This window comes from Mastomys coucha, unplaced genomic scaffold (assembly GCF_008632895.1).
Source record: "Mastomys coucha isolate ucsf_1 unplaced genomic scaffold, UCSF_Mcou_1 pScaffold15, whole genome shotgun sequence".
In the NCBI taxonomy this organism is placed as follows: Eukaryota; Metazoa; Chordata; class Mammalia; order Rodentia; family Muridae; genus Mastomys; species Mastomys coucha.
The window spans coordinates 160,049,697-160,064,634 of NW_022196897.1; the positions used below are offsets into that span (position 1 = coordinate 160,049,697).

The following is a 14,938-nucleotide window of genomic DNA, read 5'->3' on the forward strand; positions in this document are numbered from 1 at the left end:
AAAAAAGCAAAAAAAAAAAGAACGAAAGTAAAGAAGAAAAAATCTTGCAGACAGGAGTGTCTAGGATTCAATGATGTTATTTTATTTCCTTCATATTGTATATTTTAAAATGGCTTCAAATGTATTTGATATAAAGAAAAATACACATTATACATTGATAAAGTAAAAATAACAAAATGACACATAGTGACTGATTTCTGAATTGATGCAATCCAAGGAAAATAATTTTACTAATAATGTCACATTCATGCCTAAAAGAATTGCGCCTCTTATTTCAAGTACCAAAACCTCACTTTCTTTTCTAAAGCATTGTGCCTTGTGTGGACCAGTTAGTTACTGCGCTCTCTGAGGCTCAGAAGACCCTCCCAGGGCTGAGCTATCCCGCCCAGGGCTGAGCTATCCCGCCCAGGGCTGAGCTATCCCGCCCAGGGCTGAGCTATCCCGCCCAGGGCTGAGCTATCCCACCGGCTGTGACTGGTCCCCTGACAATGGTGCAGCACCTTGTTTTAATTGGAAGCAAATGAGATTGAGGCTGCCCTTCCTCATGGTGAGAAAGCCAGTGCCAGCTTCATTGTGGAAGGCAGTGTGTGCTGGCCAGGTGCTGAGGTGAGTCACCTCCCCGTGACATTTTGCTGCTGCTGTTCATTATGTCTCTGAAGACAAACTAAATCAATCAACTACGGATGAGCTCCATAATAACAGAGCAGGCTGTCTCCACATGGGTCTTGAGGTCTGAGTGCTCTCGGCTGTGGGTCCTACCGCTGTCAATAACACCCCCGGGCCTCATACCCCACATACCAGGAGCATCCCTTCCCTTTTAGGGTGGAGGAGAGCATGACAAAAGACCCCTGTGGTTGAGTCACACCCAAGCAGCTAGAGCTCTCAACATGACTACCTGGAGGCTTCTGATCAGAGGGAACTTCTGTCACCACCAAAGTCAAACACTTTCCCATCACTGGGACTTGGCTCTGCCTGTTTCTTTAGCCGATAACACTCTTTCCTAGATGTCCTCTCAGATAACTTCCTTACAAGAACAACAAAACAACAGCAGCAAACTGCCTGCGTTCCACTGCTCCATTTCTTTTTCTAGTTTCCCAGCAAACACTTCACCTTCAGAAGGAAAATGCATGTTTGATGTTCATCAGCTGTGTCCCTTCCACCTCCCTCACCCCAAGAGTACGAAGCTTGATGAGCTCATTGGTATGCCTGGAACACACAGACACTCAATAAAAGGTGTGGAATGAGTGAGCGAATGGTAAAAACCTGCCGAGCTGGTTTCCTGTGTCCCTTGGCGATGGAGGAAGCACATGAAGTGATGTTGGCTCTAGCCACTGCTAAGATGGCACGCTGCCTGGCTACTGTGGACAGGAACAGGGGTGAGGTCTCCACGACGGATGGCACGGGGCAGTCAACTCTCCTGGGAGCCAACAAGCCCAGGCTGCACATGAACACCAAGAATCTCAGGTACTCAAGTCAGGCATGAACTAGGAAGTAGTATATGAATAATTCCTTGTTCGATTGTTTTCATTGTATGTTTTGCATCTGGGGAATAAATGTTACCAGCTTCATTCATGAAAGCTTAATATAATGCAGAAAAGCAAGCCTTCCTGGAGAAAATACTGTTTAATAGAAACTTCACATCAACTGGCCCAATTAAAACAGAAAATAAACCGATACTAATCATGTTTTAGTTCATTTGCCATCAAGAATGAATTGCCAAGGCTAGGTTCACGCCGGACAGCACTAACTCCACAACAAAAGGCAAATAAACAGAACAGGAAAGAGCAGTCGGCGAGAGTTCAGCAGTGCCAGTGTAGTCGGCAAGTAGGTTTTTCTTCCCAGAATCCCATGTGCTTGGCACCCAGTCTCTGTCCACTGCTTGATACTGGATACATATACACACCAAACACACACACACACACACACACACAAACATATACAGACATACTCATACACACACACACATACTCACACACTCACAAATACATACACTCATACATACACTTACACACAATCAAACACTCACACATATATTCACACATACACACATATACCAAAATCACACATACACACAGATATACACACATACATACAGACACACACACGCACGCATCCATCCATGTCCTGTATTGACTGAACTGTGCCCAAGGTCCCTGCTGTTAGCAGCCATGGCTGTCCCTTGCCTTACAGGGAAGGATTCCAAGGACAGCCTGCCACACCAGTGGGACAGACACCCATTTCTACCATCCAGCCATGCCAGCACAGCTCTGAGCTCACACAACCCAATCCAAGAGCTTGTCTGTGAGGTGGTGTCCATTCTCTTAGTCTACAAGATTTATTTCCCTCTGATCATAAAACCAGGCAACTGGGTGCTGGAGAGAGGGCTCTGTGGCTAGGAGCACTGGCTACTCTCTCAGAGGACCCAGGTTCAATTCCCAGCACTCACATGGCAGCTCACAAGTGTCTATAATCCAATTCCAGAGAATCTGACACCAACACACAGACATACATGCAAAATACCAGTGCACACAAAATAAAATAAAATAAAAATAAAATGAGGCAATTACAAAACAAAACAAAAAGCAAAACTATTTGATGATTTAAATTAAAAATAAAAATAAAAACAACCAAGAACCTATAACTAAGAAAAAAGGGAATTATCCTTCACAATGCTAAACTAGTTGCTCAACATTTGTCTTAAGAAAACCAAATAACTACTGTCAATCTCTTCACCATTCAACAGGCGGACTGAAGGATGACAGGGACGGGAGGCTCCAGTGAGCCCACGCATCCAACCCTGAGGGCCTGTGTAGAAGTCATGGCCCTTCATGATACACCAGCTTCCTATAGCAGGCTATCTAGGGGCAAATGCCGAAGCCTAGGCAAAAGCCTATGCACAATGAGAGATGTGCTTCACAGGGCTAAAGGACATCAGGTTAAACCTAAGAGAAAGAAAAGAAATTCATCAGATTACTTTACAGAAGAAAAGAATGACAAGATCAGTATGAACTCAGGTCTGTAGACAGCAAATGTACTGTGAAAACCATCTCCATCCAGTCACTCAGAACTCAGCAAAGCCCTGGAGTCAGTCCCCAGATGCAAAGACTCCTGGGGACCAAGCATTCAGTCCTGTAGGGGAAGGGCCAAGGGAAATGACACACACAACCAAGAAGTGAGTCCCGCTTGGAGAGGGGGAGCAGAGACAGTTTTCCTGTAACCAAAATGATCCCCGAGCCGGGCTCTCCAGATCAAGTGAGGATTTGTCATTAGGAAGAGAAAAGGGGGCAGTGGTGGCACATGCCTTTAATCCCAGCACTTGGGAGGCAGAAGCAAGCAGATTTCTTACTTCGAGGCCAGCCTGGTCTACAGAGTGAGTTCCAGGACAGCCAGGGCTACACAGAGAAACCTTGTCTCGGAAAAAAGAAAGAAAGAAAGAAAGAAAGAAAGAAAGAAAGAGATATTGCAGATATGGCATGAGCACAGCAGAAGCAGGATAGTCATTTCTCTGGTCCAGGGACACAGGAAGTCTCACTGGAAGCCACCAGCCCCTGACTGAGGAGCCACAGTATAATTGGTTTTAAGTGGAAAGGTGAGGAAAAATAAACACAATAAAACATAGCCAATGAGGTTCCTTTATTGGTCCAGACGTGAGCAGGGTTGAGGCTGCAGGCAGAATGTTCCAGCGCGTCCATCCCAGCAAGCATTTTCATTAAGAATCCGTTCTCGGGGCAGTCCCGATATTTACGACTCTCCATTCAACATGTCATCCTGTCACTATAACTCTGTGTGAGCTATGACACCCTGGGCCAGACCAATTATCCACACGATCCAATATCCTGTCTCTGACACGGCACTAGGGGACACTGGTTGGAGAGTATGACAAACGTGGTCCACCATGTCTAGATCTAGCTCAAAATAGTAGATTAGTTGACAAAGGGCAAGGTGGCTATCATTAGTCACAAAATTTGCACTTCAAAAGAAAAAGAAAAAAAAGGAGGGTACAATGAAGACCTTAAGGAAACCATCATTCCATGTGAGAGGGGTTCACTAGTCTCTCTATGAACAAATAACTAAGTTTCTAAGAGTCCTATGGGATCTGGGGGAGACTTGCATAGCCACTCCCCATCCTGCTGTTCAGAGGGGCTCTCGCTCTCTCTAACAAGTTCCAAGGATGAATACAAAACCCTAAATGGTGACTGTCTCTACTAGCTAGACCAGACCTGCCAAATCTCAGAAAACCCTTCTGACTGGTCCCTGGCTTGTTTGAGGCCCTGGTGATTTAACTGAACTTCAAAGGCAAATTGTGTGAACAAAATTTGTCTGGATCACTGTCATTCTCCAAGACCCCACAGGATAGCTTATAAGCTCTCGGCAGAGAGATTGGACACACGATGCTTTCCACAGAAAATCTCTGAGGGCCACTGATGGTTATGCCTAGCACCATGCACTGGGCTGGCTCAAAAGCCCAACTTAATTCATGAGCAGACATCCCTTCTACCCCATGCATACATGGAGATTCTTCTTTGATTTGTGGCTTTAATCACAGCTTCTAAAACCTGTCATGATTTATGACTGTGACTTTTACACTGACGGACAAGGGAAAACATCTACTCAGGTCACCTGATTGGCAAGACCACTGCATCTAAGCAATTCCTACGCCTCACTTTGGGGTGACACATCTCAACCTGTCTGCAGACCCACTGGCTAGGGCCAAACCTGGAGAAGGTAATTCATCATTGACACAGTACTGATAAATAGAGCACAATTATTTAAAGACACAATGAATTCACTAGTCAGACCTGAGACACATTTAAAAAGACAGAAAGAACCTACACCAGCCTCTGCAGCAGGGAAGTTTCGATCTTCTTCCTGCTACAACTATTCCAAAGTACCAAGAAGTTCTGACCCAACAAGAGTTGCTTCTCTTTGGCCAATCTGCTAGTGGATCGCACTTCTCCCAGACAGGAACAAACTCTTCTATGGACAGACTGGAGTCTTCAGGCCTCAGGAAGCCTGTGGTGGTTTGAGTGAGGATGGCCCCATAGGCTCATATATCTGAATACTTGGTCCCCAGTTGGTAGAAATGTTTAGGAAGAATTAGGAGACATGGCCTTGCTGGAGGTGTGTCACTGGAGATGGGCTTAGAGGTTTCAAAAGCTAAAGCCATTCCACATTAGCTCTGTTTGTCTTGAGCTGAAAGTCCAGGATATGAGCTCTCAGCTACTGCTCAAGTGTCTGAGGTCCCGTTCCCTGTATGATGGTTATGGACTCTAAGTCTCTGAAACTGTAAGCTTTAATAAAGTCTTTACTCTATAAGCTGCCTTGGTCATGATGTCTTTTCACAGCAGTAGAAAAATAAGACCAAGCCCAACCCTAGCCTAGCTCCTCCTGCTTTTCTGTCTTCCCCTTCCACTGACACTCAGACCACACTTAAGCACTGCTCTTAGGCCGGGACGGTTTGGTTTTCTTAAGACTCACTGCCCTAGTCATCCAGCAGCCACACAGAGCACACCCATAAACTTCACATACCTTATAGGTACACACACACGTATACACATCATAATTCATATAACCACACCCATAAAGCACACACACACACCGTAAACCACACACGTGCGTCTATATGTGTGTGTATCTATGTGGGCCTGGATGTATGCTGGTGAAGCTCTATCAACACAAGGCAGGACTGAACTTGGCTCAGGGCAAGTGTTTTGTTGATGTCTCCATGAAATGAAACTGTCAAGTGTTGGAGCAGTGAAATCGTGGCTTGTGGCTAAGCTGGGCCCACCTGTTGGGGTGTCTTTCCTGCTGGGTTTAGTGAGCAGAATATTGTTGGAGGACCACTGCTTGGCTGGACAACCTTTGACAAGTTACTCACACTTGACATCTGGTCTCCTGTGGTTGCTGGGGATGAAGACATCCACTCTTTCCTCTGGGTGGATGAGCAGGGGACATTGTTGTTGTTTTTGATTTTTCAAGACAGGGTTTCTCTGTGTAGCCTTGGCTGTCCTGGAACTCACTCTGTAGACCAAGCTGGCCTCAAACTCAGAAATCCACCTGCCTCTGCCTCCCAAGTGCTGGGATTAAAGGTGTGCGCCACCACCACCCGGCTAGGCTATGAAAGCAGTAACCAGTCCCCAACATACCCAATGCTCAGCTGCTGACTGATGAGCACTCAGTAGGTGGCCATTGACCAGCAGGCCTCAGCTCACCTACTTAACTTTCCATGCCTCCTCAACTGGTTCCCATTTGCTTGGGAGCTGTGCGGAGCAATCAGTCACTGAAATCACTGAGTCTCTCAACTGCCAACCTGTTTCTAGTTCCCATCTTGGCTAACCCTCTGAAGTAAGTGGTGTCCACTTACTTACTCCACTGCCCAAAGCATTCTTCTCTAAGTGCTGGCCAGTGCCATTTGCTGTGCTTGACCATGGCAACCCAAGGCCAATACAACTCATTCTGATAAGCAAAGGAACCACCTGGCCATGCCCATTTCAAACGCTGTCAGAGGGTGGCACAGGGTTGGAGATCAAGAAGAATGGGCAGCTAGCCCTATCAACATCTATCTGTGTAGAGATCAAACAGGCTTTCCCATGAGACCTACCTCTGGGGTCGCTCTTCTCTGACCACTGGAAATCACCATGAGCCTCATCCCCCTATGTCACATCCATGTCCTTTCTAGGGAGCCTGAGAGCATGGTACCCATCCTTTGTCTGGTTTGCAGGTCTACTCAAACTCCTTTCCTGACAGAACTGCTCACCTCTAGTCAATACCCTGGTTCAAGCTCTCTAGTGGCTCCCCGCAACTTCCTAAGTAGAAAGCAAACACATCCCTTTACAGGGGCCTGGGGGACATTAGATGTGACTATACCCACTCCTCTGTAGCCTATGTTCATCACTCACTGGGTGTCAGACACACATATTCTGCTGGCCCTTGACTTTGAGGAGCCATTTGTGAACGATTTCTTGGGCTCTTCACATGAAATCTCCAAGTCCACTGCAGTCTCAACTCAAGAGCCCGTCACAAAGCTCCAGAGAAGTTTTCTCTCACCCCTGGACACAAACAGCCCCCCAGGCTCCAGCCACTGCCTGGCACTGGCTTTCTGTTTTGGCTTGTTTCCCCTTTTGAAAGTGTCACTCTGAAGTCTCAACTGGACTAAAACTTGGCATTCTCCTGCCTCAGCCTCACACGTGCTGGAAGTACGCATACAAGCCCCACATCTGGCTGTCCTGGCACTCTGGACCACGTTTACGGATGTCTGGCCTCACAGCACCTCTCACAACCTGAAACTATGACACTAGTTCATGTTAACCTGCTGCACACTGGTCTCTGTCACTGGATCCACTCACTACTGGGCCTACACGCCTACTGTAGTACCTGAGACCTAAGCACTTCTAGTAAAGGTCTGATGAATGGATGATGTCTCCAATGATCTGTGGCTGGAACAAACTGCACGGGGCCCTCCTGGTACCATCTACTAGATTGTATGGACTATTTTGAACAACCTTTTAACCTCTCTTTGTCCCTTGCTAGCTTTGCTCAGCAACAACATTGGGTAAAAAGTGCTAACCTCTTAGCCTCTTACAGAACTTTTACAGAGTTCTAGTTAACAACATTTCTGCCAGTCCTAGTGGAGTTCTATCTTATTTACTGTGGGTTTGTGGAGTCGTGCATATGTACCATGGTATAAGCATGGAGGTCAGAGGATAATTTGTAGATGTTCTCTCCTTGGGCTATGTGGAAGTCCTAGACACCAAACCCAGGTCAGCAGGTTTGGCAACAAGAGCCTTTGTCCAAGCCACTTCCCAGTCCTGTAAATAATTAAACTGCTAGAAACACTTCCAACACTCTCATCATTAGTCCTAAAGAAACGGCAGCTTGGGGCTGGAGAGCACATACTGTTCTTTCAGAGGGATAGAGCTCAGTTCCCAGCAATCACTCCGGGCAGCTCACAGCTCAAGGGAACCTGATGCCTCTGGCCTCCGTAAGCACTATCCTCCCATGCACATACCTACATACAAACACAGATATACAACTAAAAAGAAACAAATAAATAAAAATAAATGGTGGTTTTGTGCCACTGCCTGGGTAGGCAGCTCTCCTGCCTGAGCCTGCTATGACAAAGTCCAAGCAAACCCTCCAGAGCTTTCTATCGCCTTCTTCTTAGACCGGAACCTGACTGGTCAGGAAGATTCTTCTGCAGCCTCCAGCCGTCCTTCCCAGTGTCACCCCGCCACTCTTCTCCACGCCCCATTTCCAACTCTTCCACATTGCCATCGGATTAAACACAAAGGAGGCCATGGGGAAACTGTCTCACCACACACTCTCCAGAGTGCCTATTGCCTTCCTCAGCCCGACTCCACTCCAATGTCACCCCCCTTTCCCTGAAGCAGAATGAATCACTGTACTCATGATACCCCTGCTCGTGGATCACTCTGTCACCTGGGCTGAAACCTAGTGAGTCTGCACTGTCCCCACTGTCTGCCACCCACTGAGCTAAGGACATCTTGAGAGCAAGGGTCTCTTCTGCTTCCCTCCCCTGCACCTCCAAAGGCCTAGACCAGGCGTGCTGGAGGAGCCGGTGAAATGTCTGTTACAAGCAAGAATGACTATCCAGATGAGGAAGTCAACTACATGCCACCTTCTAGATCTTCCCCAACAGGGTTAAGACCAACAGGCATTTTGAAGGGCAAAACCACTTTGTAAGCCAAGCCTGGGGGTATAGGCCTATAACCACAGCTATTCCAAAGGCGGAGCCAGAAAGAGCGCAAGTTCAAGGCCTACAGAGCATATTTAAGGCTTTCTTGGGTAACTCAGGAAAGCCCTGTTGCAAAACTCAAAAGTAAACAAGACAATGGGGTGTGACTCAGTGACAGAGCACACACATGGAATGCAGGAGGCCCTAGGTTCCATCCTTAGCACCAGGAGGGAAGCAACATTATTATTATTAGTAGTAGTAGTAGTATTATCATTACTACTATTATTATTATTGTTAAGATTTTATTATTTTATTTGTATGAGTGTTTTGTCTGCATGTACGTAACATGTACCATGTGCATGCTTGGTGCCTGTAGACTTCAAAAGAGGATGTTGCATTCTCAGGGAGTAAGGAATTCCAGACTGCTGTGGACCACCATACAGATGCTAAGACTTGAACCTAGGTCCTCTGTAAAAATAAATATTCCTAACTGCTGAGCCAGCCTTATAGACCCCAACAGCTTTCTTTTTAATTAGATTATATTGTAAAAATTGTTTAAAATTTTTATTAAAGCTTCTCTGTGAAATGAATTGACTTTAATTGTGTGATGAAGAATGCCACTGAAAACATTTTTTTTCCAATCTCCAGGACTTCCTGACATCTATTTGCCTCCTAGGAGCCCGAGCAGAATGAGACTGCATCAGCCTGTAAGGGAGCCACTCTGGTCTCGCTGCCCTGCTCATCCACCCAGAGGAAAGAGTGGATGTCTTCATCCCCAGCAACCACAGGAGACCAGATGTCAAGTGTGAGTAACTTGTCAAAGGTTGTTCAGCCAAGCAGTGGTCCTCCAACAATATTCTGCTCACTAAACCCAGCAGGAAAGACACCCCAACAGGTGGGCCCAGCTTAGCCACAAGCCACGATTTCACTGCTCCAACACTTGACAGTTTCATTTCATGGAGACATCAACAAAACACTTGCCCTGAGCCAAGTTCAGTCCTGCCTTGTGTTGATAGAGCTTCACCAGCATACATCCAGGCCCACACAGATACACACACATATAGACGCACGTGTGTGGTTTACGGTGTGTGTGTGTACTTTATGGGTGTGGTTATATGAATTATGATGTGTATACGTGTGTGTGTACCTATAAGGTACGTGAAGTTTATGGGTGTGCTATGTGTGGTTGGTGATATGTACAGTTTATGGTCTGTGCATATGTGGATGTGAAGTTTATGGGTGTGTTTGTATGACCTATGGCATATGTTTGTGTGTGTACATGCATATGTATACATGTGTATATATATATATATATATATATATATATATATATCATATATGTGTACATATATATATATGGGGTGTGTGAAGTTTATGGGTAGGTTGTTTGTGATTGGTGGTATGGGTGGTTTATGATGTGTGTGTTTGTGAATATGTGTGAGGTTTTTGGTTGTGTTTGTGTGGTTTGCAGCTGCATGGTTTATAGTACATGATTGGGTTATATGTGTATTGTATGTCTCTGTGGTTTACAGTTCCTTCTAGGGTATATGCTAGGAAAGGAGCATGATTGCTTTCAGGATGCATGTATGCATATGTTTGTATCTGTATAGTTCATAGGGTATGGGTGTGTGTGTGTGTGTGTGTGTGTGTGTGTGTGGTTTATGGTTGGTCTAGTTTGCAACTTCAGAGCCTACAGCTGTGTCACATACCTTCTATCCTGAAAAGCTAAACATTTTTCCTATCTGCCCCTTCATGGGTAAATAAATACTGGTCAGTTTCTAATTTAAAGACTGGTCGACTGTCTGAGCTTGGCTCAAGTATTAGCCTCTCCAACTCTTAAATTATTTTACTTGACAGAGAGATTTCAGTAAAAGACAGGTGCCAATGTTTGGATCAAATTCATATTGTACAAAGAAAAAACTCAGTGGCTTCATTTACGGCTCAAGTTAGCATACTGCCTGCAATGGGGGTCCAGAGTGGCTGCAGTCTTTGCAAAGAACAGTGTCACAGACTGTGTAGGGGGAATACAGTGTGCTTTGCTCTGGAAGAAGTCTTTCACTCAGGATTGAACAAGCACCACTCCCAAGCATGCAGATTCAAAGACTCTATCTATATTCCACGGGCTGAGCTAATCCTATTTTCACCAAAGATCTAGACATCATTTATTGGCACCTTGCTTTCCTCATAAATAGAAATATGCCCTCTCCTAACTTCCTTCACTGATACCTCTTGAAAACTAAACATCTGAAAAGAAATGTGGTCACACACAAGGTCTTTTGAAGCTAAATGCGTCCTACAATAACTCCCAGCATATTCAGAATTGAAGCCCAGCTTCCCAGCTCCTCCTGCAAATGTCTCATCATTTGTGACACTTTCATCTCATTTTTAAAAACCTTTTACTGGGGGAAATTTCAAGTCTGGGAAAATGAAAGGCTAGTCCCCAGCTATGGCTTCTCCAAGTCTCAGCGCTCTGCCATCCATCGTGCTGCTGGGCCCCTCCTCCCAACATCTTGTTTACTATTTGTTATGGAGTTTGAAAGCTGATTTCACACACGAAGTCATTTCACTCATGAATGCTTATTGCTGTCAGGGCTCTTCCTTTGAAGAAAAACATGATACCATTATCACCGCTGAAAAAATAAATAGCAATTCTTAATATTACCTAATACCCAATCTCACTTCAATGCCTTTTCTTTTCACAGTGGTTCTGTTCAACCACTGGAGGATCCAAATGCGACCACATACTGTGAGTTCTTGATTGGTCTCTTAGGTCTTTGTATATGTGCCACAGAGCCCCCTCATTTCCCACCCATCCATGCCGGGTATACATTTAAATACATTTAAATGCTAACTGGATGAACAGATCTTATCAACAGTCAGCCTCCCCATACAATAAGCAAATCTCAACATTCAGAACCCTCAGGCAGACTCTGAAGTGCCCTGCCCCCAACATTCAGAACCCTCAGGCAGACTCTGAAGTGCCCTGCCCTCCCCCCCAACCCCCCACCGCACAACCCCACTTGAAAACCAGAGGAAGCCTATCTCCCCTATGGACACTCTCAAGAGAATTCAGAATCACTTCAACAAGCCAGTCCTAGAAAAATCCCATCTTTTCTGTGCTGCTTTGGCCTGGAGACCCTGAATGATTTAGAAGCAAGACACTCCCTCAAAATGCCTTCTTCTTGAGATTAGCCAAACTTAATCAAAAATCTTGAAGTAAGTCAGACAAGCGTCAGAGTCCACTACTGCTATCAGTGATGCATCAGTAATGTAACCGTTACAGTATCAATTTTTACCTAGGCCATTCAGGACGTGTTGTTATAAAAAGGATGAGCTGTATCCTGCCCACAGGAACCTGACCTACATCGAGAAGCATCCTTTCCAGCAACTCAACCTATGGGTCATCACCCCTGTGGGGGTCAGACAATCCTTTCCCAAGGTCACCATCAGAAAACCTCCATATCAGATATTTACATGAGGACTCATAACAGTAGCAGACACACAGCTCTGAAGTAGGAACAAAAATCCTTTTATGGATGGAGGTCTTCACAACAGGGGGAACGGTACTAAAGAGTCACAGCATTAGGAAGGTTGAGCCCAGTGGCTTAGATAAAGGAGAAGACAGGGGTCACCCAAAGTGACAGACACGCCCCAGCTCCGGGGTGAAGATCATTTGTAAGGTCAGTGTGTAGGGTAAACCAGAAAAAGCAGAGTCAGAAGGAATCAACTTGTCTTCCTTAACATCCATGGCACACTAGATGAGACCCTGACCGCTCTGATTCTCAGCCTTCTCTGGAAGACAGGCTAATCCCACACACTTCCCAGAGCAGCAGCCAACATTTACTCAGTGTTTACTGTGCACAAGGACTCATGTCACCTTCTTTGATTGTTTAATCTTTACAAAATCCCTCATTATGCAACCCTAGCCAGCCTGGGACTCACTATGCAGACCAGGCTGGCCTTGAATCCCTAAGACTTAGAAGGTAGGTTGCTATTGTGTTGGTTTTGTAGAGGAAATGACCAATGAGGCTCTTAAGTGGTATGGTCACCTGCCCCAGATCCCACTGCAACTGGAGTGACCCAGAACTGCACCTGGGGGCTGACTCAAGAGCCAGGCCACTTCGTCATTCACTTTTATTTTCTCTCCAAGTGTCATGCTACATTAATAGAGTTGACATGCGTGCACGCGCGCGCACACACACACACACACACACACACACACACACACAGGGATAAAGTGTGCTCAACACTGCAATCGTCTATCAAAAACTCTCAGTCAACATCAACTCCTCTCGGGGACTTTCAGGTAGGGAAGGAAAGAGGACTCCAGTAACTCAGGGCTGGGACTCAGGAAGCCCCAGTTGACTTTGGTGATTTGTGTCATTTGAGGTGATTTGGCCTCAATCAACAGCAAGCCACCCTGGGTTTGGTATTTTTTCTAATCCCCTCTGGCCTGTGAGGGAGATCTAGGGAATAGTGGCTGTTTCTACTTCATCTTTGTAAATTCACAAACCCAACAAATGGTCCAAGCAGGTAGAGGTAGGCGCTGAAAAAATATGTTGGATAGAAAAGCCAAAGCTTCATTCGTCCATTAACCACAAATTGTAACTTGCACTTAGAAGGTGGCATCTCTCAACTACTGTCCCTTATTAATAATTCCAGAGAAAAAGTGGAGGCTGAAGTGGAAGAGACCCACTCAAAACAAGGGAAGCAGTGGGCTCCATGAAGACATGGAGCTGGCCAGGCCCACAAGTAGAGCGGCACTCCCACGCCCTAACTAGGAACCCAAGAAGGTTCATCCCAGGTTGGGACTAGCTTTTCCCTCTCACAGCTCCTAGAGCAGCTAGAGGAGAAAGTGACAGGAAGGCAAAGTTTCCAACAGATCGAAGTCCTAGCCCGGGAAGGAAGACCACCTGAGGAGGCGGGCTGGAGATAGGCTCGATCTGAGGCTCCCGTCCCGTCTAAGTGCACCCCACAGTCCTCTGAGAGGGACCCAGGGAGGGGCGGGGTGCCCCAACAGTTACTTACAGTCCTCTAAGTCATCCTGCAAGTCCACAAAGTACTGAGGGCTCTGTGAAAAATCAAAAGACACACAAGGAGCTACACGGGGCTGCGCGGGCGGCGAGTCCAGGGCTCGCGGAGGTGGGATGAGGGGAGGGGAATTCTCGGGGAGGGGGAAGGAAGCCGCCGGAGACCCCGGAGCCTAGACCCACTCACCCGCCATCTTAGGATGTGCTGGAGGGCGGGGCCGGAGGCGGGGCGAGACCAGAGGTCCCGCCCATCCATCGCGCTCCGCCCACCAGCCTGACTGCGCTCACCCGCCATCTTGGGACGGGTGGGGGGTGGAGCTAGAGGCGTGGTAACGCCAAGATCACGCCCCACCCCGTTCCTCCCACTCCTTAGAGAAGATGGGGCTGAGGCGGAGCTGGAGGGCGGGGCGACGCTGAGGCTCCGCCCCTTGGTGCTCCGCCCACCCGCCTGTGAGCTGAGAGCCGGCCGCCCCGCCCTCGCGGAGAAGGTGGCTGCCGAAGTGGGCGGGGAGGTCAGGTGACCCAGCTGGCGTCCCAAGATGGCGGCGGCGGTGGCGCCCGGGAGGCCGAGGCGGTGTCCGGGCTGTTGAGGTGACTCCGCGGGACAAGTGACGGGTCGGCCGAACCGAAGGGCGGCGGCGGACGCACGGCCGCCCCGAGTGCTCGGCCTGGACTTGGCGGTGAGGCAGCGGCGCCGGGGGATGCTGGTGCTGGGCCGGGCCTCTCCCTCCTCAACTTAGGGCGGCGGCGGGCCCGCACCCCTGGTTCCCGGGCCATGGCGCTGAGGGAGCTTAAAGTGTGCCTGCTTGGGGTAAGTTGCGGCGGGCCGGGTCCGGAGGGTCGCGGAGGCCAGGTGGGCGGGCCCCGGCACTCCAGGGCCCCTTGCACCCCTTCACGCTCTGCATGGGACGCAGCCCCTCACAGACCTTTGGGGCGGCGGGACCTCCAGGCTGTGCCCCACCCAAGGCCCCCAGGCGTCAGGGTGGTCCCCGGCGCGACACCTTCTTTCTATCCCACGGAGAAGTAGCCCACAGGTAGTTTCCTTCCAACTTTGCGAGGGACACCTTTAAAAGTTAGCCAAGTTTCTGAAAGTTAACCCCCCAGCAGGTCCTTAGGTTTTATGAGCACACTTGGCCTCCTTTTCGGCAATGTGGGATGGTTTTGAACTTTTGGGAAGCCTTTGACACTTCTGCAAGAGTTACTTTCCAGTAAA

The 14,938-nt window shown here is 47.6% G+C and overlaps 2 protein-coding genes across 2 annotated transcripts in view; one reads left to right on the forward strand and one right to left on the reverse strand.

Moving 5' to 3' along the window:
* Positions 1–14,030, reverse strand: part of LOC116091841 — a 75,011-nt gene extending 60,981 nt beyond the window's left edge. Inside the window, exons 1-2 of the mRNA XM_031373286.1 lie at positions 13,913–14,030; positions 13,724–13,766 (exon numbers count right to left, since the gene is read on the reverse strand). The gene's annotated coding sequence lies outside the window, so the exon portion shown is untranslated. The remainder of the gene's footprint in view (positions 1–13,723; positions 13,767–13,912) is intronic.
* Rab22a (RAB22A, member RAS oncogene family) overlaps positions 13,987–14,938 on the forward strand; it is a 48,979-nt gene continuing 48,027 nt past the window's right edge. The window contains exon 1 of the mRNA XM_031372912.1: positions 13,987–14,536. Coding sequence (XP_031228772.1) covers positions 14,501–14,536 — 36 coding nt within the window. The 5' untranslated portion in view covers positions 13,987–14,500. The remainder of the gene's footprint in view (positions 14,537–14,938) is intronic.